We start from the raw sequence: 26,805 nt of genomic DNA, 5'->3' as shown, positions 1-26,805 counted from the left end.
CCGTAGTTCCCCAGAACATTTCACCTGTCTCATTATGTACACATGCTGCTCTTCCTTCTCCCGTCTGCTCCATGTACACATGCTGCTCTTCCTTCAGAAAAGCATCTATCACAACTTTGTTCATTTGCACAATTTCTCTTGTTCACTTTCGCTTGTATATGTCCACACACACCGAAAATGACATTCGTAGCTACTAACTATGCTTGTATAACTTTACGAGCTGGATTTGCCTGTTTCTGCAATTAGTTTGTTCATTTTAGCTCCATACCCCCAGATTCCTACCGCAAGTTCTGGACCTTTTCACCTGGATCATCGCAGCTAGCTAGCTGCCACCCGAGTGACTACTCCTGGCTAACGTCTGTCCCGAAGCAAGCACCAATTAGCCTGAAGCTAGCCCATGCTAGGCCCATTCTCCCGGCTAGCTGAAGAGGCCCATCAGCCACTCCTGGGCTACAATACCTGGACCCCTTCTACTGCCGGTACGGGGCACGGAACCCCGCCGATCCTTCACGACTGGATTACAACGTAATCTGCTCGAGGGGGGTACTCAACTGGCCCCTACATCACATTGTCCCCTGAATCTGCTAGCCACGGCCTGCTAGCTGCTAGCCGTGGCCAGCTAGCTGTCTAGAGCATATTGGACTGTTAGCTGAATAGATCCATCGGCCAATTTCTTGGGCCTCTATACCTATTTTTCCAATTGGACTTGTGGACCCCTCTGCTACTCGGAACCCTACTAATCCATCACGACTGGTCTATCGACGTCACCGCACGCAGAGGCTAAAACACTTTCCTACATTGAGACGTCCTTCTAAGGCCCTTCTGCTAGCCTGCTAGCTGTCTGAATCGCCGTGTCTCCAGCCAGCCCAACCACTCACTGGACCCCTATGATCACCCGGCTACGCATGCCTCTCCCTAATATCAATATGTCTTGTCCATTACTGTCCTGTTAGTGATTATTGTCTTATTTCACTGTAGAGCCTCTAGCCCTGCTTAATATGCCTTAACCAACCATTTAGTTCCACCTCCCACATATGCGGTGACATCACCTGGTTTAAACGTCTCTAGAGAAAATATATCTCTCATTACTCAATGCCTAGGTTTACCTCCAATGTACTCACATCCTACCATACCTTTGTCTGTTCATTATGCCTTGAATCTATTCTATTGTGCCCAGAAACCTGCTCCTTTTACTCTCTCTTCCGAACGTACTAGACGACCAGTTCTTTTAGCCTTTAGCCGTACCCTTCTCTTACTCCTCTGTTCTTCTGGTGATGTAGAGGTTAACCCAGACCCTGCAGTGCCTAGCTCCACTCCTACTCCCCAGGTGCTCTCATTTGTTGACTTCTGTAACCATAAAAGCCTTGGTTTCATGCATGATACCATTAGAAGCTTCCTCCCTAAGTTTGTTTTATTCACTGCTTTAGCACACTCTGCCAACCCGGATGTCATAGCCGTGTCTGAATCCTGGCTTAGGAAGACTACCAAAAACCCTGAAATTTCCATCCCTAACTATAACATTTTCCAACAAGATAGAACTGCCAAAGGGGGCGGTGTTGCAGTCTACTGCAGAGAGAGCCTGCAGAGTTATGTCTTACTATCCAGGTCTGTACCCAAACAATTCGAGCTTCTACTTTTAAAAATCCACCTTCCCAGAAAGAAGTCGCTCACCGTTGCCGCTTGCTATAGACCACCCTCTGCCCCCAGCTGTGCCCTGGACACCATATGTGAATTGATTGCACCACATCTATCTTCAGAGCTCGTGCTGTTAGGTGACCTGAACTGGGACATGCTTAACACCCCGGCCATCCTACAATCTAAGCTTGATGCCCTCAATCTCACACAAATTATCAATGAAACCACAATGGTACAACCCTAAATCCGTAAACACGGGCACCCTCAAAGATATCATCCTTACCAACTTGCCCTCCAAATACACCTCTGCTGTTTTCAACCAAGATCTCAGCGATCACTGCCTCATTGCCTGTGTCTATAATGGGTCTGCGGTCAAACGACCACCCCTCATCACTGTCAAACACTCCCTAAAACACTTCAGCGAGCAGGCCCTTCTATTCGACCTGGCTTGGGTATCCTGGAAGGATATTGACCTCATCCCGTCAGTCGAGGATGCCCGGATATTCTTTAAAAGTGCCTTCCTCACCATCTTCAATAAGCATGCCCCATTCAGAAAATGTAGAACCAGGAACAGATATAGACCTTGGTTCTCTCCAGACCTGACTGCCCTTGACCAGCACAAAACATCCTGTGGCGTTCTGCATTAGCATCGAATAGTCCCCGCGATATGCAACTTTTCAGGGAAGTTAGGAACCAATGTACACCGGTAGTTAGGAAAGCTAAGGCTAGCCTTTTCAAGCAGAAATTTGCATCCTGTAGAACAAACTCTAAAAAGTTCTGGGACACTGTAAAGTCCATGGTGAATAAGAGCACCTCTTCCCAGCTGCCCACTGCACTGAGGCTAGGAAACACTGTCACCACCTATAAATCCACGATTAATTGAGAATTTCAATAAGCATTTTTCAATGGCTGGCCATGCTTTCCACCTGGCTACCCCTACCCCGATCAACAGCCCTCCACTCCTTACAGCAACTCGCCCAAGCCTCCCCATTTCTCCTTCACCCAAATCCAGATAGCTGATGTGCTGAAAGAGCTGCAAAATCTGGACCCCTTCAAATCGGCCGGGCTAGACAATTTGGACCCTCTTTCTAAAATGATCTGCCAAAATTGTTGCAACCCCTATCACTAGCCTGTTCAACCTCTCTTTCGTATCGTCTGAGATTCCCAAAGACTGGAAAGCTGCTGCGGTCATCCCCCTATTCAAAGGGGGAGACATCCTAGACCCAGACTGCTACAGACCTAAATCTATCCTACCCTGCCTTTCTAAGGTCTTCGAAAGCCAAGTTAACAAACAGATCACCGATCATTTTGAATCCCACCGTACCTTCTACGCTATGCAATCTGGTTTCAGAGCTGGTCATGGTTGCACCTCAGCCACGCTCAAGGTCCTAAATGATATCATAACCACCATTGATAAGAGACTGTACTGTGCAGCCGTATTCATCGACCTAGCCAAGGCTTTCGACTCTGTCAATCACCACATTCTCATCGGCAGACTCAACAGCCTTGGATACTGAAATGACTGCCTCGCCTGGTTTACCAACTACTTCTCTGATAGAGTTCAGTGTGTCAAATCGGAGAGCCTGTTGTCTTCTGGCAGTCTCTATAGGGGTGCCACAGGGTTCAATTCTTGGGCTGACTCTTTTCTCTGTATACATCAATGATGTTGCTCTTGCTGCTGGTGAGTCTCTGATTCACCTCTACGCAGACAACACCATTCTGACACCATTGGACACTGTGTTAACAAACCTCTCCTTCTGTGGCCTCCAACTGCTCTTAAATGCAAGCAAAACTAAATGCATGCTCTTCAATCGATTGCTGCCTGCACCTGCCCGCCTGTCCAGCATCACTACTCCGGACGGTTCTGATTTAGAATATGTGGACAACTACAGATACCTAGTTGTCTGGTTAGACTGTAAACTCTCCTTCCAGACTCACATTAAGCATCTCCAATCCAAAATTGAATCTGGAATTGGCTTCGCAACAAAGCATCCTTCACTCATGCTGCCAAACATACCCCCATAAAACTGACATCCTACCGATCCTCGACTTTGGCGATGTCATTTACAAAATAGCCTCCCACAGTCTATGCAACAAATTGGATGCAGTCTATCTCAGTGCCATCCGTTTTCTCACCAAAGCCCCATACACCACCTACCACTTCGACCTGTATGCTGTCGTTGGCTGGCCCTCGCTTCATACTCGTCGCTAAACCCCCTGGCTCCAGGTCATCTACAAGTCTCTGCTAGGTAAAGCCCCGCCCTAACTCAGCTCACTGGTCACCAGTGCCTTACGTCCCTTATCCTAGCTCCTTTGCACATACTGTATGTAGACTTTTTCTACTGTATTATTGACTGTACGTTTGTTTGTTTCATGTGTAACTCTCTTTTGTTGTATGTGTCAAACTGCTTTGCTTTATCTTGGCCAGGTCGCAGTTGCAAATGAGAACTTGTTTTCAACTAGCCTACCTGGTTAAATAAAATGAAAAAGTAAGCAATTAGCTAACATTGTTGATGTGATTTCGCTCTTACTTTGTGCTAATTCTTTTAGCATTCTGGTAAAAGATGTGCTTCCTGGTGTGTTTAGCAGCCCCTTGTGTGTTATGCTGGTAATACCTTAAATCCGGGTATGAGGGAAGGCCTGTTAAACTTGGGCGGTATCTAGATTTGTCAATTCATTGATCTGGAATTGATTCTGGAAAATAAATGTTCAGTTTGTCGTGTGCACATACCGCTGCAAGATTTTAGCCAAAGAATGTTATACTAGCTTTCTAGTTTGTGTTTTATAAATGTGCAATAATCATAAAACACAATTTATATAAGGAATTGGCAACTTGTTCTCATTCTGAGAAATAAGGTAAGCCACTTGATTTCAACATCTGAACAAATTGAACATGCTGTTAAAAGTTGGAGATGGACAGAAGGGTGTGTTCGTAACAGTTCAACTGTTCTACCATGTTAGCTAGCAGATCCAAGTTGGCTAAACTTGAAATATAAAAACATAGCTGGCTACTCACTAGCATGTGGTGCTTGAGAGATTGTTTAAAAGGCCTGTGTTCATTTTCAATAATGCCTGCTATAAGAGGTTTGTCAATAGTGAATGTGTATTATGCATGGTTCTGGTTAAATTTGTAGCAAAGGGCATTTTTATAGACCGACTTGAAAGCCAGATTAGTGTGAATTGCAAAAAAGCAGGTTGTGGAAGGTTTATATTCAGCCTCAGTATAATTTCACGAACTCTGAATTCATTATATTATTGCTGACTGTTTGAAATGCTGTGTATTTGACATTTTACGCCCTCTTGAGTCAATTTCCACAGCCCCACGGAAATCTAATTGCATAATAAAAAAAACAAACATAGAAAATCTATCTGTTTAACCTCTGCGCACCGAACCCGGTAGGTAGCGGGATGAAATTCGACAACATACGGTGATCGCTACATAGAAGTCATATTAAACATGAATGAAAATACAAGTGTCTCACATGTATCGAAAGCCTAGAATCTTGCTAATCCAACTGCGTTGTCAGATTTAAAAAAGGATTTACTGCGAAAGAATACAATGCGATTATCTGAGGATAGAGCCCCATTAAAAAAACAACTATTTCAACCAGGACAGGCGTAACAAAATCACAAACTGCAATAAATAAATTGTTTACCTTTGACGATCTTCCTCTGTTTGCAATCCCAATGCCCATGTTACACAATGAATGGTCTTTTGTTTGATAAAATAAATTTTTATAGCCTAACACAACATTTTGTGAACCGCTTGTGTCGTGAATTCCGTCTCATTCCATTTTCGACGACACATTCGAGGTAAATACACACACACAAAACGTGACTTTTCCAGTCATGTTTGGTTTCATTGCAATCAACTGGTTTGTTTGTAACACAAGCAAACCTGATGGGTCATTTCGCAGGACGTATTGACTGAAAGAAACCGATTTGACAAGTAATGACATCATTGTGCACCAATGATTTGCCCGCTGTTTCGTTGATTGACTGTATTTTAACCCAATGACCACTGATCGATCGTCTTGAAATCTAGCTGGGTAGATAGCCAATGAGCTGAGGTAAACGCCAATATGTAATGTTTATGTGTTGGAAGACCAATCCATGTAGTAAACTCCGGCGTAAAGAGGGTAATTCGCCATTGACGAGTCATACCGGAAGGAGCCACGCATGTTGCGCACAGCATTGTTTTGGTAAAGTGCATTTTCAGCTGTTTGTATATCAATCAGTATGGCGACTAAGTCAGGGAAAGCTAAATCTAAGTCTAGATATACAGATGTACCCACAATTTTAGAAGAAATTGATTGAGGGCGATTAATTTAGCGATTCCCAAATGGAGGAATATTTTTTGAACGGAGAGGACATCGTTTTGGACTGGTAAGTTCTTCTCATGCTAATGCCGTTGTTTGAAATTAATAATATCAAATATTATATGTGAAATGAAATAGCCAATTTGAGGCTGTTGAGGGGAGGGCAGTTACACAACAATGGCCAAAGTGAAATGGAGACAGTAGATACAGCTGTTCTGTTGTAATATAATAAAGACAGTAGATCTAGCTGGTCTGTCATAATATAATAGAAACAGATCTAGCTGAAATGTCATAATATAAATGAGACAGTAGATCTAGCAGGTCTATAATAATATATTCAACCTTATGTTCCCTGTACTCTATATATATATCTGTTTATTATACCTGTTGATACAGGGCTCATATGTGAAACTATTCTAACTGAACATTTTCTTTCAGTGACACTGACTCCGAATGGGAGCCCCCAGTGCCAAGGTGTCCATCCCCCACTGAAGCTGGTTCATCCAGCTCCTGCCACAAGTGGTGTTCATCTGCCCAAATGTATTTCTGCAGGCATGGATGTGCTATGGCACCTGGCATCAGCAGCATAATATTGTGTAGAGGACTGAGGGTCTTCCAAATATTGAAAGTGTTATTTTGTAAATGTATATATATTTTTTTCCCATGTTTTTTTTCTCCATTTTTTGGGGTGTGTGTGTTAGAATACCATTTTGGTATTTTGTATATAGTTGTTCCATTCAAAATGTATAACTTCACCAATTTGGCCACTTGGGTACATTTGAGCTACTTGTGTGGGACACCTGGGTGACTTCATGATAAATGTCATGTAGCACACTCATTTTGGAAGTTATCATTCTGAAACATTGCACAAGTACTGTTGCCCTCTTATGTTTTTCACTGAAATTGTCCCCATCATCCTATCTGAATGTTTGTTTTATCTTGTTCATTTTGAAGATGATGATACAACAATAAAAATAAACCTGTTTTTTTTCATTGTATTATCTAAACCATATCTATTGTGTTATATCCTCCTACATTCAATTCACATTTACACAAACTTCAGAGTGTTTTCTTTCAAATGGTACCAAGAATATGCATATCCTTGGTTCTGTGCCTGAGCTACAGGCAGTTAGATTTGGGTATGTCTTCAGGCGGGAATTGAAAAAAGTAGGGGTAGCTTTAATTAAGCGAGTTATCGATTTTGTCCTTCTGCGGTGAAAGGTGGCAGAGCTACAGTAGTTTGTCAGAAAAAATCGCTCTTCTCACGAAAATGTATGTACGGTTTGACCTACAAACTATGGCCCCTATATGGAATGTACATGTTGCTTGTTTTGCTCTAGAACACCCACAAGACTCGCCTGAAGGTAGTCTGGTACCTGTTAAATATGGAAGTAGTGCCTAAAAGGGGTCAAATATGTGTCCATTTAAAAAAATAAATCCTGATCTTATATCTCTCAGAAATAGGACAGACACTTTAAAATAAACTTCCTGTGTTTTTAGTACATTGTCCTGCTGAAAGGTGAATTAATCTACCAGTGTCTGGTGAAAAGCCGACTGAACAATGTTTTCCTCTAGGATTTTGACAGTGGTTAGCACTATTCTGTTTTATTTTTTTATCCTGAAAAACTCACCAGTGCTTAATGATTACAAGCATTCCCATAACTTGATGCAGCCACCACTATGCTTTAAAATATGGAGAGCGATACTCAGTTATGTGTTGTATTTGCCCCAAACATAACACTTTGTATTCAGGACAAAATTTGCTTTGCCATATTTTTTTCAGTATTACTTTAGTCCCATTTTGCAAACAGGATGCATGTTTTGGAATATTTTATTATGTACAGGCTTCCTTTTCACTCTGTCAATTAGGTTAGTATTGTGGAGTAACTACAATGTGGTTGATCCATCCTCAGTTTTCTCCTATCACAGCTGTTGAATTTTAACTGTTTTAAAGTCACCATTGGCCTCATGGTGAAATCTGAGTTGGAAGGACGCCTGTATCTTTGTAGTGACTGGGTGTGTTGATGCACCCTCCAAAGTGTAATTAATAACTTCACCATGCTTAAAGGGATATTCATTTTCTGCTTTTGTTTATCTACCAATAAGAGGTGCCCTTTGCAATGCATTGAGAAACATCCCTGGTCTTTGTGGTTTAATCTGTGTTTGAAATTCACTGCGCAACTGGGGGACATTACAGATAATTGTATGTTTTGGGTACAGAGATGAGGTAGTCATTAAAAAATCATATTAAACACTATTATTGCACACAGTGACTTGTTAAGCAAATTTAGGCTTGCCATAACAAAGGGGTTGAATACTTATTGATGCATTTTTAAATCATTAGTAAAAAATGGGGTATTGTGTGTAGGCCAGTGGCCAAAACATCTCAATTGAATCAATTTCAAATTCAGGGTGTGAATATATTCTGAAGGCAGTATAAATGATTCTATATGCTAGCTGAGCAGACCCCCCCCCCCCCCCCCCCCCCCCAGCCTAGACTCTAGAGTTAGATGTACAACAAAGCTCCTTTTAGATATATGGCTCAAAAATCGAGATGCATATTTTGAACCCCCATGATTTTTAGGCCATATCGCCCAGCCTTAGTGTGTGTGTGTTTCCACATGTAAGTGTATTGTATTGGCCTGTATCTGTAATTAGCTGTCTAACCAATATGATGAACTCTGCTTAAACCAGCTGCTTGGTTCTGCTCCCATAACCCCATTAGTCCAGAGATCTCGCTCGCTCTCTCATTTTGACAAACTCATTGACCTAATTCAAGGATGGATGCCATCTTGATCAGCTGGGAGAGGGGGGGGGGGGGATCTCTCAACCCCACCCAATCCCTGCCCTGTGTATCCACTGTATCATCTCAAATGGAACTAATGACGATCTCCAAACACACAACAGATGAAACATTTCATTAATATGATTAGTCAGAGGTAGCATATTTACAGATGGTGTTGATTCAAGCAGTCAATAACATAGCCTTGTGTTGTCTAATGTAATATAATGGAATTGAATAGAATAGACACCAGCTAGACTTGTGAATCATTGGTGGGCTGACCTGCCAGACGGTGTGTTGTGGCTGCCTACCTGGTGATGGTCAAACACCACTCCCTGTGGGGGATCACTTAGACAACCAGCCAGCATTATCATGGCTACTCCCATGTCAACAAAGAGCTCTAGGGGAAATATTCCCTTCTCTCTAGTAGTGGGCAATTTCTCTCAATCATCCATCTATAAAGGGTAGTTATTTACATGCAATGAGAGCCATTTCACCGGAATAGGGTTCTGAAAGGGTTTTGATAAGATCAGCTGTCTGCGTTTAGCTGGAGAGACGAAACCTAAAGTATCTACAGACCTATTCGGAGGACTCAGTTCCCTATTCTAGTAACCGCTCTTAGGCAAGTCATCGACGCATTCAGTAGGCCCACTCTTTGCCTCCATGTGTTTGTGTGAGATAAGAAAAGTGGTACTATATAATGTCAGATGCTTACAGCGTTAAAAGACAATGTTAGCTATCCATTGATAGCCTGCCCATGAGAGAATATCCTTAACCTCAATGTCAATATGTACAGGAATTACCTACAGGCAGGAGTTTCGACCACAGTATTTACAGGAATTGCCTACAGGCAGGAGTTTCGACCACAGTATTTACAGGAATTGCCTACAGGCAGGAGTTTCGACCACAGTATTTACAGGCAGGTGAATAGAACTATATTTCTCTCTCTTCTCCTCCTCAGTATCTGTCGATAGCAGCGCTGGGCTCGTGAGATGTTTGTTTTGGTCTTTGTTTGATGTGTGTGTATGACGGCTGAGGCTTTTACACAGCCTCAGCGGAGGGCTGAGAGATGCTAGATGACGCGTGTCAAGTGATATTAAACGTGAGCACCCCCCCATCCCCTCCTCCATTCCATCCTTCCTCTTGTTCCTGGCTTTGTCCGGTGTGGTTAGTGTGAAGAATGACACTTGTCATCTCTGTTTGGGGGTAGAAGATGTCATGTCTGATGTATTACCTCTGACATGGTACAGGTTCAGCGCCGCACGGCCCACTCTGGGATACATAGCTAGACAAAGGCAGGTTCAGGAAGGACAAAGACGAGCTCAAATAACACCCTATCCTGAACATATTCCCCAGTGGCTTTGGTCGAAAGTAGTGCACTGAATAGGGAGTCATTTGAGCAACCGGGCTCAGTGTAGGTCTATGTGAAGTCGCCTAAATGTCAAGGTAAGACGGCGTAGTGATACGCGTGTCTCCCACCGTATGTGCGGTCACATGCCTTTGTGATTCGTATGGGAGATAATCAGCTCCTGGAGCAGTGAGGGAATTAGTGTATGGGACGTTGTGCTTCTGAGCTCTCTGCAGCCTTCTTTGTCTTTTGAATTAGGAATTGTGTATAGGCTACCACTTGAAACCATGTCATTCATAAATGGATATTCATTGTGTGACTGCAAACCAAGAGATGATAGGAGTAATGTTTGAGTAGCGTGGGAGTTTGAGAGGTGTAGTCTTATTGATATGGGCTCTCAGGACAGTAAGCAGGAAACGCACTACTACAGTGAATGCAAAATGCCAAACAAAGATATTGGGGTTCGTGGGGTTGTCTTCCAAGCTGCCATTATCTGTTTCATTTTTATCTCTGCGTGACAGGACGAAGGGGTGCCGTGCTTGTGTGTTCCAAGGTATCCCCACTCCTTCTCTCACCCATGCATTCTGGATTGGGGCGGCAGGTAGCCTAGTGGTTAGAGCGTTGGACTAGTAAGCGAAAGGTTGCAAGATTGAATCCCGAGCTGACAAGGTAAAAATCTGTTGTTCTGCCCCTGAACAAGGCAGTTAACCCACTGTTCCTAGGCCATCATTTGAAAATAAGAATTTGTTCTTAACTTAAATAAAGGTAAAATATATATTTTTTGCTAGTTGTTAAATGTATGTGTGTGCTTTTAGCCATCGTTATCTTGGACTGTGGGCTGCTTGTGTGTGTGCGGCGTGGGGGTTGTGGCGTTGGTAAATCAGAATTAGAACACTCTAGATGCTGGTAAATTACCTAGGTGACTCCAGGAAGGGAGGGGTTAAGTCCGAACTGGCAGGGCTGCTTTACACAAACTGTGGCTGGCTGGAGCAGAAAGGGGAAGAGCTCAGAGGAACTGGCTCACGGCCAAATCCCACCATCCCTCACCCTTTGCTACAGCTGAGTGCTTCCTGTGTGTTTGTGAACACAGTGTTGGAATGCTGCTTCCCCCTCGTCTAAGGCCGTTATATGTGTGTGTCTGGAGTGGTGCCTCTTGTCTGGTGTGTGACGTCAGCACACACACAGCAGGTCAGTTTAGGGCTAGGCAGCACTGAGTGACTGTTGGGGGGAGGGAGAAAGAAAGAGGGGCTGTGTTTGTGGGAGTAGGAAGCATACTTTAGTAGTCAGGTAGGTGTGTGTGTTTGGTTTTACTATCCTTGATAGGGTTTAGGGATTTTTTTTTTGTGTGTGCGTGCTTGGGGGAGTCTAGCCTGTCAGTTGATTTTTCCAACGGAATGGGAGGGGCAAAGGGAAGGTTACTTCCTGACTAGTCGCCCCTAACACACACACTCTCTCTTTACTTCCCCTCTGATTCTCTGTTCGAAGGTGTGTGAGAAGCACATTCAGATTTCCCTTGGCCATCGTCATCAAAACCCAACCATGTTTTTCATGTGTTTCTTTTGTGTTTGGATTTGTACCAGTCTCGTGACATTGTAGCTGTTTAGGTCTAGCCTCATGTGTCACTGTCTGTAATCCCCCTCCTGATGTAGAGGCTTGTCCTTACAAACACATTTAGCCTGCTTTAAAGAGCTGACAATGGCTTTTCAATGGATCCTCAGTACATTCATCTTCAGACACACTTACACACACACACACACAAACACCAACCACTTGCGTTCATCTTCAGCCAAGAGACTCTCTTGAGGGACTTTTCTTGGTAATTACACATGCTAATTTCCATACATCTCTAATTCCCCCATAACTCTTCACATGGTTGTGACGGATGTATAGACCGAGCGTCCAAAGCAGGCATGTGGTTTCAAAGAGGCTTGCTAAAACCCTGCTGTCCAAATAATTCAGTTGAATGTCTCACGGCTAGTCAGACAGCCGTCCTCTGCCAAGCTCCAGAATCACTCAACAGGCCAGTAAAACAGACTGGGTCTGACTGTCCAATCCAACAAAATTAGACTCCATTTTGTAAGTGATTGGAAATTGCAAGTCATTCCTGATGGATCGCGTGGCTGCTTCACCCGGCTAGACCAGAGTCGACTGTCATTTAAGTAGCCGCAGGATGACACCTCCACACACACACACACACACACACACACGCCCTCCTGATGATCAATATGCACATTTGCTGTCAAATTCACATGTAGAAGTAATGGAATTGAAATTCATAGAATGTAAAAAATCAGAAAAGGGTTAATTTTCTAGGCTACAGCTGGCTCTGGTTGGTGTGACTGCTCCTGTGGAGGACAAGGCCTTTGATGTTTCAGAGAGGTCATAGCACAAACATGGCCACCCTTGGTGCTCAGCTGTGCTATTTCAGCTTGACCCTCACCTAGACCACACACGCACACACTACAGCACTCCTAAAGCAGCGTCCCTTGTGTAAATGTATTGATCAGTGTTTATGATCTCTGTATGAGGGCTTCCTTATAGGACCACTCTCATTCTCTGGCTCTCTCTCACATGGGAATACACCACAGGTTGGTGGCACCTTCATTGGGGCTCGTGGTAATGACTGGAGGGGAATCAGTGGAAGAGTATCAAATTCATCAAATGCATGCCATTCCATTTGTGCTGTTCTGGCCATTATTATGTGCCGTCCTCCCCTCAGCAGCCACCACTGGAATACACATAAGCCCCTCCAGACTGAGGTGTACACCCACGCCCTAAAACCTCTGAATCTTTCCTTCTCAGATTTCCTCTGGAGGTATACAGCCAGCCCTTCGGAGGTTGTTTTAGATAATGACATCACTAATATAGGCCTAAGGGCTGAACAGATTGCTCACTCACTTTTCAAAGGGTTCTTAGTTTCCCCCTAGACCTCCAATTGTCCATCCCAAATAGCGCCCTGTTCCCTATCTAGTGCACTACTTTTGACCAGGGCCCATAGGGATATTCATCCCATCTCTGGTTCCACCCCACCCTCTCTCCTCTCCTGCAGTAGAGCACCATTCTTCACATGCTGGTCAGATCTCCTCTCAGGTCCTCTGATTCAGGCCATATGGAATTCCAAACGAGCTCTGTGCTTTTTTAGGTATACTGGAGGATTCCTCTGACTAACATAGGATCCATTCCCCTTCTACTGCGGTCTTCTACTGAGCTGAAATGGACCTTGGCTCTGGCTTGCTTTGGTACAGAACTGGATTGAGCTGTTCCCTGTCTCTCTGTTGCTCATGTGGTAATGTGATTAAATGTCAAAGCTAAAGCCTCGCTTCTCTTGTCCTCTCTCTATCCTTGTCTACATAGGCCTATATCTTTCTTTCTTTCACACACACAGGCCTTTTCCTATTTGGACAAATCTGCCGTCTCTCCTCCGTCCTCTCTGCTCTGTCTTCTCTCCTCTGTCTCTAAGTGGTTGAGGAGAATTCATTAGTAGGCAACAGACGGTCCTCCCCTCCTCGATAGCCTCCTTTAGGTGAGGAAGCACAAGTGTATCCTTTCTGAAATTTTTGTGGAAGAGTTTTGAAATCTGCCACACCCCATTTGAACCAGCTATTGTTTTCTTCGAAGGAGAAAAGCATGCAAACGTTTAAACGATACACCACTTACGATACACAACTACTAGCAAAATAGTTATCATCTTTTATACTTTGGATTCCACCCTGTAAACATCATTGGCATGATGCCGCGCGATTGGAGAAGGAGAGTCTCATTTCATACAAGCATATTTTCTACCACTTTCCCTCTCCTCTCGTCGATTACCTTTGACTTTTTTTTTTTTTAAAGGAGGCCAGAGAAGACGGAGGAGAGAGGACACAGGAGTTGAGCAAATCCAATTGAGGAAAGAGACACACACACACACACACACACGACTGTGTCATATTAGATTTAAAGTGACATTCACTCTAACCAATTCTGCAAATAATGTTAATGAGCCAACTGCCCCTGTGGCTGAATTTTCTCCATCGACTTGGAATCTTAATTTGATTGAGCATCACACATATATTTCCCCAATCTAATTTATCCTAGTGGATGGTTGCACACTGAGAGCTTTTGTGCTTAGGCAAGCAGCCTTCCAGCCTCGACTAGGTCTCTTAATGTGGGAATGCTCAACCCAATTTTATTATAAGACCCCATATAAAAAGGCTACATTCTTGCTCCTGTGGGTCTGCATGGGTTAATTTTGGAGGGGCTGTGGCCTCTCCTTCTCCCTGAAATGAGAGCAGGGGTTTGGTATTTTGGGGGCCCCATGTTGTTGAATGTGAGGAAGGAGGGCTTGTAGCTGGTCAAGAGAGCTTGCTGGCTTATCACCACTCATGCAGTTTCCAAAGCGCAGAGGGAGTATCTGGGCTAGTGCTTTGATGTGGGCCCCCAAGTGTATGGGTGGTCTGGGGGCCCTTGTGCATTTACACACATACACACTCTCTACTTCTTGCGTTTTTCTCGCTTTCACGCTCTATGTTTCTCTCTCGAAGCCAAGTGTGATTTCACCAGAGTGGTCATGAGGGTGTTTCTAGGGCAACCTCACACAGGCCTTGTTCTAAAAATGTCTGCCCTGGCCTCTCCAACACACAGCAGCCCTTAGCTGCACTTTGGGAGGGGGCTGAGGGGGGCAGGGAGGGGAACACAGTCTAATAGCTAGCACATGAGATACTGAAGATTTCATACCAACCAGCAGACGGGAAGAAGAGGGAGAGAAGGGTGTGTAAATAGTTATATTCCTGTGCTCAGCAATTAGCTAAATTAAAAGTGCATTTTTCACGTGGGACTAGTTTGTGGTGGCCAAACCGATGTACAGGAGGGAAAGAAAAAAGGTCATTACTGACCCATCTGTCAAACAGAGAGGGAGAGAACTAAGATGGATGGAGGAAGGAAAAGGAGGGAGGACCCACTAAAGAGCCCCGGCAGCAGTCTTAATGGGATAGACCTTGGTGTTTGTTATGTTATGGAATTTATCTGCTTGTAAGAGATTGGCATACGTTTTGTATTCTTCTTAACTTTTTGTTTGACTTTTTATTCCTATTCAGCCTGTTGTGGATTTCTGGTCTGCTAAAGATAAATTACAGTAGGTGTTACATTTCCAAAGGGGTGTATCAGAGTTGCCAAGTTGTCTTTGAGCCGCATGTTTCTGATGTTCTGTTTATTCAACTTGTTGGACTGGGAAAGGCTGGAGAACACACACTGAACCTGTTTTTGACACACACACACACACACACACACACACAGGCTCCATGTGGAGTAGCTGTGGCAGCTTAGATATCCCTGTTAATACACGCCTGAAATCACAGCACTCCCAGATCTTTGATAAGTGGATTTATACATGCATGTCTCCACTTGGCCCCGATACGTTTTCATCTTTATCTCTCTAACTCTCTCCTCAGCGCATAAATTAATTAATAACACACTCTGTCTCCCTGGCCCCTCCCCAATATTAATAAATGTATGATCTCACGCTGGCTGGGTCTCTTTCATATGCTCATCAGTGTGTGTTCTAGACTGGCACTTGCAGCCCCGCCCTTCTCATGCATATTCATAGATGCATAGTAACCCCCCCGCCTCTGGAAATGCAGAGCTCAGGAGATCAAACACTATTAAAATGAGCCAGCTCTATTATTCACTCTTAACACACAGTATCTGTCTTGCTATCATTGCTGACCCAACCAGCAGTCTCTGTTTCCGTTGATTTGATTCCGTGCCACAGGACTTTGCTCTGTATTCAATGTGGTCATAATTTGATGTTATATATGGAATATATCTTTGCACCTCTTTCATAAGGTTTATGAAGGTCTACCGTTACACATGGCATGCCTTTATTGAGAGGACATGGCTTTGTAATGAATTGTTTGATTTAATATACATCTCCCATGCCTGATGTTTTTGTGTATGTTGTTTAAAGGTTTTAGAGGTTTGGGCTTCTATGTCCTCTAGAGGTCGACCGATTTATGATTTTTCAACACCGATACCGATTATTGGAGGACCAAAAAAGCCAATACCGATTTAATCGACCGTTTTTAAATTAATGTATTTTTTATTTTTATAATAATAATAAATAAAAATGTATTTGTAATAATTACAATTACAACAATACTGTATGGACACTTATTTTAACTTAATATAATACATCAATAAAATCTATTTAGCCTCAAGCAGATAATGAAACATGTTCAATTTGGTTTAAATAATGCAAAAACAAAGTGTTGGAGAAGAACGTAAAAGTGCAATATGTGCTATGTAAGAAAGCTAACGTTTAAGTTCCTTGCTCAGAACATGAGAACATATGAAAGCTGGTGGTTCCTTTTAACATGAGTCTTCAATATTCCCAGGTAAGAAGTTTTAGGTTGTAGTTATTATAGGAATTATAGGACTATTTCTCTCTATACCATTTGTATTTCATTAACCTTTGACTATTGGATGTTCTTATAGGCACTTTTAGTATTGACAGTGTAACAGTATAGCTTCCGTCCCTCTCCTCGCTCCTCCCTGGCTCGAACCAGCAACACAACGACAACAGCCACCACATCGAAGCGTTACCCATGCAGAGCAAGGGAAACAACCACCCCAAGGCTCAGAGCGAGTGAAGTTTGAAACGCTATTAGCGTGCTAACTAGCCAGCCACTTCACTTCGGTTACACCAGCCTCATCTTGGGAGTTGATAGGTTTGAAGTCATAAACAGCACAATGCTTGACGCACAACGAAGAGCTGCTGGCAAAACGCAATAAAGTGCTGTTTGAATGAATGTCTACACTCCTGCTTCTGCCTACCACTGCTCAGTCAGATACTTAGATGCTTGTATGCTCAGTCAGATTATATGCAACACAGGACATGCTAGATAATATCTAGTAATATCATCAACCATGTGTAGTTAACTAGTGATTATGATTGATTGTTTTTTACAAGATAACTTTAATGCTAGCTAGCAACTTACCTTGGCTTACCACATTTGCGTAACAGGCAGTCTCCCTGTGGAGTGCAATGAGAGAGAGGCAGGTCGTTATTGCGTTGGACTAGTTAACTGTAAGGTTGCAAGATTGGATCCCCCGAGCTGACAATGTGAAAATCTGTCTTTCTACCCCTGAACAAGGCAGTTAAACCACCGTTCCTAGGCCGTCATTGAAAATAAGAATGTGTTCTTAACTGACTTGCCTAGTTAAATAAAGATTAAATAAAGGTGTAAAAAAATGTATATCCTCCCTCTCTCCTCTGTCTCTCCCTCTATTTCCTCCCTCTCTCCTCTGTCTCTCACTCTATTTCCTCCCTCTCTCCTCTGTCTCCCTCTATTTCCTCCCTACGCTGTCTCTTCCTCTATCCTCCCTCTCCTCTTTCTCTCCCTCTATATCCTCCCCCCTCCCTCTTTCTCTCCCTCTGTATCTTCCCTCTCCTCTTTCTCTCCCTCTGTATCCTCTCTCCCTCTATATCCTCCCTCTCTCCCCTTTCTCCCTCTATATCCTCCCTCTCCTCTTTCTCTCCCTCTATCCTCTCTCGCTCCTTTCTCCCTCTTTCTCTCCCCTATATCCTCCCTCTATATCCTCCCTCCCTCCTCTTTCTCTCCCTCCATATCCTCCCTTCCTCTATCCTCCCTCTTTCCTCTTTCCCTCTTTCTCTCCCTCTATATCCTCCCTCTTTCTCTCCCTCTATATCCTCCCTCTCTCTATATCCTCCCTCCCTCTTTCTCTCCCTCTATATCCTCCCTCCCTCTTTCTCTCCCTCTATATCCTCCCTCTCCTCTTTCTCTCCCTCTGTATCCTCTCTCCTTTCTCTCCCTCTTTCTCTCCCTCTATCCTCCCTCTCTCCTCTGTCCTCTTTCTCTCCCTCCTTCACCTTTATTTTATAGTTGATGCCACGTTGAAGGCTTGTACAATAAAGGCTTGTTAAAACTCACTCTTTTTGTTTCCTTCCCAGGGTTTCATCTGAGTGGCACGGTAACAGACCCGGCCACGTCCTCTCAGCCTGAGATAATCTGCAGCGTGAGCGTCAGCTTCGACCGCTGTAAGATCACCGCAGTAACCTGTAGCTGCGGCAACAAGGACATCTTCTACTGCGCCCACGTTGTAGCGCTGGCCCTGTACCGCGTACGGAAGCCCGATCAGGTCAAACTGCACCTGCCCATCTCAGAGACGCTGTTCCAGATGAGCCGAGATCAGCTGCAGAAGTTTGTCCAGTACCTGATATCAGTGCATCATACGGAGGTGTTGCCCACCGCACAGAAACTGGCTGATGAGATACTGTCAACTAACTCCGAGATCAACCAGGTCCACGGTGTGTGTGTGTGTGTGTGTGCACGTAGGCCCCACTGAGGACATTGATTGTGAGCTAAAGGTAAAGGCAGCTCAATGCTGCTCATTAGTCTGATGCTGCCTGCAAACGTAACACTCTGTCCACCTCTAATCAACACTATAGACCTGGGTTTTATTTACCTTAGAAAGGAGGGAGAGGTCGAGGGAGGGATATAATCAGATTGTATTTGTCACATGCTTGGTGAACTTGCGATGTAGACGGTGAAATGGTTACTCACAGGCCCTTCCCAACAAGGCAGAGAGAAAGACAATATAAATAATATACAGAGGAATATGACTCCTCTCTCAGGTTTCCCCAGCTCCACAAGTTGCCTGAAGTAGATATATTATTTTAGAGTTATTTATTCAATTAATAAATCGTGTCGTATCTCTGTGTGCAGGGGCCCCGGATCCCACGGCAGGAGCCAGTGTAGATGATGAGAACTGTTGGCACTTGGATGAGGAGCAGGTCCAGGAGCAGGTGAAACTCTTCCTCTCTCAGGGAGGATACCACGCCTCTGGGAAACAACTCAACCTGCTGTTCAGTAAGGTAACCCCCCCCCCCCCCCCCCCCTCCTCCTTTAGACACTGAATATTTTCAGTCTGGTACAGAGTACTCTCCTCCTCACAGATTCTCTATGTACAACTTTAAAATGACTAGTATTACTAGCTGAAACACAACTCCTTTCATATACAAACTCATTAACATCAAAATGCTGCATGCATTTCTACCAGGGAATTTCCACAGCCAAGTTGTTTCTGTTCAAATCAAAGCCTCTGTTAGTCTGAAGGCCCATTACCATGGCAGTTGGCATGTACATTAAACAGTGCCATTGTTGAGGTTTGACATTGTTTTTAGTCCTTGATGTACACTTACACTCCTCTTGTGTAGAGAAGACTAACTGCTGTGTCAACTTCTGCATTAATGTCAAATATTTAGCCTGAAACTCAATTCTCTACTTTCAATCTGGACCCATCTGGTCAGAAGTAGTGCATTACATAATGAATATGTTATGTACTCTGGTCAGAAGTAGTGCATTACATAATGAATATGTTATGTACTCTGGTCAGAAGTAGTGCATTACATAATGAATATGTTATGGACTCTGGTCAGAAGTAGTGCATTACATAATGAATATGTTATGGACTCTGGTCAGAAGTAGTGCATTACATAATGAATATGTTATGGACTCTGGTCAGAAGTAGTGCATTACATAGGGATAGGGTGCCATTAGGGACACAGCCTAAACCCTAGCGCTAATGTCTTGACCGTAATGTAACTGTAACTGGCTGACCATTAACACCCTTGCCCCCCCCTGGTTTTAATATCTGCCTGCTTTAAGCTCTCTGATTCCTTTACACACACGGATGCTGTCCTCCTTGTCCCATAGGTGAGGGAGATGCTTTGTATGCGTGACTCCAACGGTGCCAGGATGTTAACACTGATCACAGAACAGTTCATGGCCGACCCTCGCCTGGCACTGTGGAGACAGCAGGGCACCACCATGACCGACAAGTACAGACAGCTCTGGGATGAACTAGGTGAGCACACACACTAATGGGCAGCAGAATTAATTCAGATTTAGTTCATTCAAATCAAATGTTATTGTTCACGTACACATGGTTAGCAGATGTTAATGCGAGTGTAGCGAAATGCTTGTGCATCTAGTTGCACGTCAGGAAGTCCAGGACCCAGTTGCACACGGTGGGGTCGAGACCCAGGGTCTCAAGTTTAATGATGACTTTGGAGGGTACTATGGTGTTAAATGCTGAGCTGTAGTCGATGAACAGCATTCTTACATACAATACGTCCTCTTGTCCAGATGGGATAGGGCAGTGTGCAATGTGATTGTGATTGCGTCGTCTGTGGGCCTATTGGGGCGGTAAGCAAATTGCACTGGGTCTAGGGTGTCCGGTAGGGTGGAGGTGATATGATCCTTGACTAGTCTCAAAGAACTTCATGATGACGGAAGTGAATGCTAATGATAGTCGTTTATCTCAGTTACTTTAACTTTCTTGGGTACAGGAACAATGGTGGCCCTCTTGAAGCATGTGGGCACAGCAGACTGCCGAATATGTCCGTAAACACACCAGCCAGCTGGTCTGCGCATGCTCTGAGGACGCAGCTAGGGATGCCGTCTGGGCCGGCAGGGTTTTACTCACGTTGGCTGCGGTGAAGGAGAGACCACAGGTTTTGGTCGCGGGCTGTGTCAGTGGCACTGTATTGTCCTCAAAGCGAGCAAAGAAGTTGTTTAATTTGTCTGGAAGCAAGACGTTGATGTCCGCGACGAGGCTGGTTTACTTTTGTAATCCATGATTGACTGTAGACCCTGCCACATGCATCTCTTGTTTGAGCCGTTGAATTGCGACTCTACTTTGTCTTTATTCTGACACTTAGCTTGTTTGATTGCCTTGCGGAGGAAATAGCTACACTGTTTGTATTCGGTCATGTTTCCGGTCGACTTGCCATGATTAAAAGTAGCGGTTTGCGCTTTGTTTTGCGCGAATGCTGCCACGGTTTCTAGTTAGGGAAGGTTTTAATAGTCACCGTGGTTACAACATCACCGATGCACTTGCTAATAAACTCGCTCACCGAGTCAGCGTATACATCAATGTTGTCTGAGGCTATCTGGAACATATCCCAGTCCACGTGATTGGCCAGACCTGCGTTGAAAAGACCTGAGCACGGGTGTTTCCTGGCCGGTGAGTACACACATACTCACCGGACAGTTTATTAGGTACACAACCCCATTTACGAAAATGGATCGGACAGTGAGCCACATGGCCTTAGCTTGCTATATAAAGCAGGCAGACGGATATCGAAGCATTCAGTTACTGTTTGATTGAACGTTAGAATGGGCAAAACGAGTGACCTAAGTGACTTTGAGAGTGGTATGATCGTTGGTGCCAGGCGCACCTGTTCCAGTATCTCAGAAATGTCCAGCCTCCTGGGCTTTTCACGCACAGTGTCTAGTGTTTACAGAGAATGGTGCAACAAACGAAAAACATCCAGTCAGCGGCAGTCCTGTGGACAAAACAGCTTTTTGATGAGAGGTTGAAGATGATGACAAGAATCGTGCAAGCTAACAGGCAAATAATGGCGCAGTACAACAGTGGTGTGCAGAATGGCATCTCAGAACACACACAACATATCGGTCCTTGTCACGGATGGGCTATTGCAGCTGACGACCACACCGGGTTCCACTCCTATCAGCTAAAACAGGAAGAAGCATCTCCAGTGGGCATTCACAACTTGCAGACTTGTTTTCGAGTTGCTGTGCGTTTTGTTGCCAACCTATTTTGCTACCTGACAACTTTACGGTTTTTACTTTTTAATTACCATTTATATTTTAGTTTTTTTTCCTCAACTTTTTCACTCCGGACGCTTTATCTGGACACGAATCGTCAGGACCTCCAACAGCCGAAGCTAAGTAGTAACATTAACACGATGCCTTACGGTGAGGATAGCTGTGCTGCAAGCCCAGCTTCAGACGCAATCGTTAGGCAAGGGTAATTTCAGTGTAGGAAAGGATGAAACAGCGTCTGTGCCACCAGTAAGTACAGATAGTAGTATAAATCCCCTGGCACAGTCCCCGCAGCCGGACAACTTTCTCACGGTTTCTGGAAGGAAATGCTGTAGGAACGCTCAACCGGTGTCGCTCATTCAGCCGACAGAAACTTTCAACCGGTTTTCCCCATTAAGCAGCGAGTCGGAGTCAGAGGCTGAGTCTTCTCTGGTCTCTACTCCTCCCGTTACGGGGTCTGAGACGCCGAAGCTTCCCACCATTAGCTCTGAAAAATTGAAAACTCTAGTCATTGGCGACTCCATTACCCGCAGTATTAGACTTAAAACGAATCATCCAGCGATCATACACTGTTTACTAGGGGGCAGGGCTACCGACGTTAAGGCTAATCTGAAGATGGTGCTGGCTAAAGCTAAAACTGGCGAGTGTAGAGAGTATAGAGATATTGTTATCCACGTCGGCACCAACGATGTTAGGATGAAACGGTCAAAGATCACCAAGCGCAACATAGCTTCAGCGTGTAAATCAGCTAGAAAGATGTGTCGGCATCGAGTAATTGTCTCTGGCCTCCTCCCAGTTAGGGGGAGTGATGAGCTCTACAGCAGAGTCTCACAACTCAATCGCTGGTTGAAAACTGTTTTCTGCCCCTCCCAAAAGATAGAATTTGTAGATAATTGGCCCTCTTTCTGGGACTCACCCACAAACAGGACCAAGCCTGACCTGCTGAGGAGTGACGGACTCCATCCTAGCTGGAGGGGTGCTCTCATCTTATCTACCAACATAGACAGGGCTCTAACTCCTCTAGCTCCACAATGAAATAGGGTGCAGGCCAGGCAGCAGGCTGTTAGCCAGCCTGCCAGCATAGTGGAGTCTGCCACTAGCACAGTCAGTGTAGTCAGCTCAGCCATCACCATTGAGACCGTGTCTGTGCCTCGACCTAGGTTGGGCAAAACTAAACATGGCGGTGTTCGCCTTAGTAATCTCACTAGGATAAAGACCACCTCCATTCCTGTCATTATTGAAAGAGATCATGATACCTCACATCTCAAAATAGGGCTACTTAATGTTAGATCCCTTACTTCAAAGGCAATTATAGTCAATTAACTAATCACTGATCATAATTTTGATGTGATCGGCCTGACTGAAACATGGCTTAAGCCTGATGAATTTACTGTGTTAAATGAGGCCTCACCTCCTGGCTACACTAGTGAACATATCCCCCGTGCATCCCGCAAAGGCGGAGGTGTTGCTAACATTTACGATAGCAAATTTCAATTTACAAAAAAAAATGACGTTTTCGTCTTTTGAGCTTCTAGTCATGAAATCTATGCAGCCTACTCAATCACTTTTTATAGCTACTGTTTACAGGCCTCCTGGGCCATATACAGCGTTCCTCACTGAGTTCCCTGAATTCCTATCGGACCCTGTAGTCATAGCAGATAATATTCTAATTTTTGGTGACTTTAATATTCACATGGAAAAGTCCACAGACCCACTCCAAAAGGCTTTCGGAGCCATCATCGACTCAGTGGTTTTTGTCCAACATGTCTCTGGACCCACTCACTGTCACAGTCATACGCTGGACCTAGTTTTGTCCCATGGAATAAATGTTGTGGATCTTAATGTTTTTCCTCATAATCCTGGACTATCGGACCACCATTTTATTACGTTTGCAATTGCAACAAATAATCTCCTCAGACCCCAACCAAGGAACATCAAAAGTCGTGCTATAAATTCACAGACAACACAAAGATTCCTTGATGTCCTTCCAGATTCCCTCTGTCTACCCAAGGACGCCAGAGGACAAAAATCAGTTAACCACCTAACTGAGGAACTCAATTTAACCTTGCGCAATACCCTAGATGCAGTTGCACCCCTAAAAACTAAAAACATTTCTCATAAGAAACTAGCTCCCTGGTACACAGAAAATACCCGAGCTCTGAAGCAAGCTTCCAGAAAACTGGAACGGAAATGGCGCCACACCAAACTGGAAGTCTTCTGACTAGCTTGGAAAGACAGTACCGTGCAGTACCGAAGAGCCCTTACTGCTGCTCGATCATCCTATTTTTCTAACTTAATTGAGGAAAATAAGAACAATCCGAAATTCCTTTTTTATACTGTCGCAAAGCTAACTAAAAAGCAGCATTCCCCAAGAGAGGATGACTTTCACTTTAGCAGTGATAAATTCATGATCTTCTTTGAGGAAAAGATTATGATTATTAGAAAGCAAATTACGGACTCCTCTTTAAATCTGCGTATTCCTTCAAAGCTCAGTTGTCCTGAGTCTGCACAACTCTGCCAGGACCTAGGATCAAGAGAGAGGCTCAAGTGTTTTAGTACTATATCTCTTGACACAATGATGAAAATAATCATGGCCTCTAAACCTTCAAGCTGCATACTGGACCCTATTCCAACTAAACTACTGAAAGACCTGCTTCCTGTGCTTGGCCCTGCTATGTTGAACATAATAAACGGCTCTCTATCCACCGGATGTGTACCAAACTCACTAAAAGTGGCAGTAATAAAGCCTCTCTTGAAAAAGCCAAACCTTGACCCAGAAAATATAAAAAACTATCGGCCTATATCGAATCTTCCATTCCTCTCAACAATTTTAGAAAAGGCTGTTGCGCAGCAACTTACTGCCTTCCTGAAGACAAACAATGTATACAAAATGCTTCAGTCTGGTTTTAGACCCCATCATAGCACTGAGACGGCACTTGTGAAGGTGGTAAATGACATTTTAATGGCATCGGACCGAGGCTCTGCATCTGTCCTCGTGCTCCTAGACCTTAGTGCTGCTTTTGATACCATTGATCACCACATTCTTTTGGAGAGATTGGAAACCCAAATTGGTCTAAACGGACAAGTTCTGGCCTGGTTTAGATCTTATCTGTCGGAAAGATATCAGTTTGTCTCTGTGAATGGTTTGTCCTCTGACAAATCAACTGTAAATTTCGGTGTTCCTCAAGGTTCCGTTTTGGGACCACTATTGTTTTCACTATATATTTTACCTCTTGGGGATGTCATTCGAAAACATAATGTTAACTTTCACTGCTATGCGGATGACACACAGCTGTACATTTCAATGAAACATGGTGATGCCCCAAAATTGCCTTTGCTAGAAGCATGTGTTTCAGACATAAGGAAGTGGATGGCTGCAAACTTTCTACTTTTAAACTCGGACAAAACAGAGATGCTTATTCTAGGTCCCAAGAAACAAAGAGATCTTCTGTTGAATCTGACAATTAATCTTAATGGTTGTACAGTCGTCTCAAATAAAACTGTGAAGGACCTCGGCATTACTCTGGACCCTGATCTCTCTTTTGAAGAACATATCAAGACCATTTCAAGGACAGCTTTTTTCCATCTTGCAAAAATCAGAAACTTTCTGTCCAAAAATTATGCAGAAAAATTAATCCATGCTTTTGTCACTTCTAGGTTAGACTACTGCAATGCTCTACTTTCCGGCTACCCGGATAAAGCACTAAATAAACTTCAGTTAGTGCTAAATACGGCTGCTAGAATCCTGACTAGAACCAAAAAAATTATCATATTACTCCAGTGCTAGCCTCTCTACACTGGCTTCCTGTCAAAGCAAGGGCTGATTTCAAGGTTTTACTGCTAACCTACAAAGCATTACATGGGCTTGCTCCTACCTATCTCTCTGATTTGGTCCTGCCGTACATACCTACACGTACGCTACGGTCACAAGACGCAGGCCTCCTAATTGTCCCTAGAATTTCTAAGCAAACAGCTGGAGGCAGGGCTTTCTCCTATAGAGCTCCATTTTTATGGAACGGTCTGCCTACCCATGTCAGAGACGCAAACTTGGTCTCAACCTTTAAGTCTTTACTGAAGACTCATCTCTTCAGTGGGTCATATGGTTGAGTGTAGTCTGGCCCAGGAGTGGGTGGGTGAACGGAAAGGCTCTGGAGCAACGAACCGCCCTTGCTGTCTCTGCCTGGCCGGTTCCCCTCTTTCCACTGAGATTCTCTGCCTCTAGCCCTATTACAGGGGCTGAGTCACTGGCTTACTGGGGCTCTCTCATGCCGTCCCTGGAATGGGTGCGTCGCCTGAGTGGGTTGATTCACTGATGTGGTCGTCCTGTCTGGGTTGGCGCCCCCCCCCCCTTGGGTTGTGCCATGGCGGAGATCTTTGTGGGCTATACTCAGCCTTGTCTCAGGATGGACCTGAGCCCTAGGACCATGCCCCAGGACTACCTGACATGATGACTCCTTGCTGTCCCCAGTCCACCTGGCCATGCTGCTGCTCCAGTTTCAACTGACCTGAGCCCTATGACTATGCCCCAGGACTACCTGACATGATGACTCCTTGCTGTCCCCAGTCCACCTGACCGTGCTGCTGCTCCAGTTTCAACTGTTCTGCCTTATTATTATTCGACCATGAGACTATCACAGTGCAGGTGCATTTATACGGAGACTTGATTACACACAGGTGGATTGTATTTATCATCATTAGTCATTTAGGTCAACATTGGATCATTCAGAGATCCTCACTGAACTTCTGGAGAGAGTTTTCTGCACTGAAAGTAAAGGGGCTGAATAATTTTGCACTCCCAATCTTTCAGTTTTTGATTTGTTAAAAAAGTTTGAAATATCCAATAAATGTCATTCCACTTCATGATTGTGTCCCACTTGTTGTTGATTCTTCACAAAAAAAATACAGTTTTATATCTTTATGTTTGAAGCCTGAAATGTGGCAAAAGGTCGCAAAGTTCAAGGGGGGCGAATACTTTTGCAAGGCACTGTAAATACATTTGATTTGATTTGATCCGATCACAAACACTGGATAATTGAGGAGGGGAAAACGTTGCCTGGAACATGACGTCGAGTTCAGTTTACTTGAGTGGCCTGG

At 44.2% G+C, this 26,805-nt stretch overlaps 1 protein-coding gene across 3 annotated transcripts in view; it reads left to right on the top strand.

The window, feature by feature from the left end:
* LOC110536299 (zinc finger SWIM domain-containing protein 6) overlaps positions 1-26,805 on the top strand; it is an 88,095-nt gene that overhangs the window by 22,515 nt on the left and 38,775 nt on the right. For all 3 annotated transcript variants that reach the window (XR_005034728.1, XM_036936213.1, XM_036936212.1), the window contains exons 2-4: positions 18,033-18,389; positions 18,808-18,956; positions 19,798-19,948. Coding sequence is in view for 2 of the 3 variants with exons in the window: in XM_036936213.1 (XP_036792108.1) it covers positions 18,033-18,389; positions 18,808-18,956; positions 19,798-19,948 (657 nt within the window). In the remaining variant the exon portion in view is untranslated. The remainder of the gene's footprint in view (positions 1-18,032; positions 18,390-18,807; positions 18,957-19,797; positions 19,949-26,805) is intronic.

Source organism: Oncorhynchus mykiss, chromosome 11 (genome assembly GCF_013265735.2).
Source record: "Oncorhynchus mykiss isolate Arlee chromosome 11, USDA_OmykA_1.1, whole genome shotgun sequence".
In the NCBI taxonomy this organism is placed as follows: Eukaryota; Metazoa; Chordata; class Actinopteri; order Salmoniformes; family Salmonidae; genus Oncorhynchus; species Oncorhynchus mykiss.
Note: the sequence above shows the minus strand (reverse complement) of the source record. Positions and strands in the feature narration are given on the sequence as shown.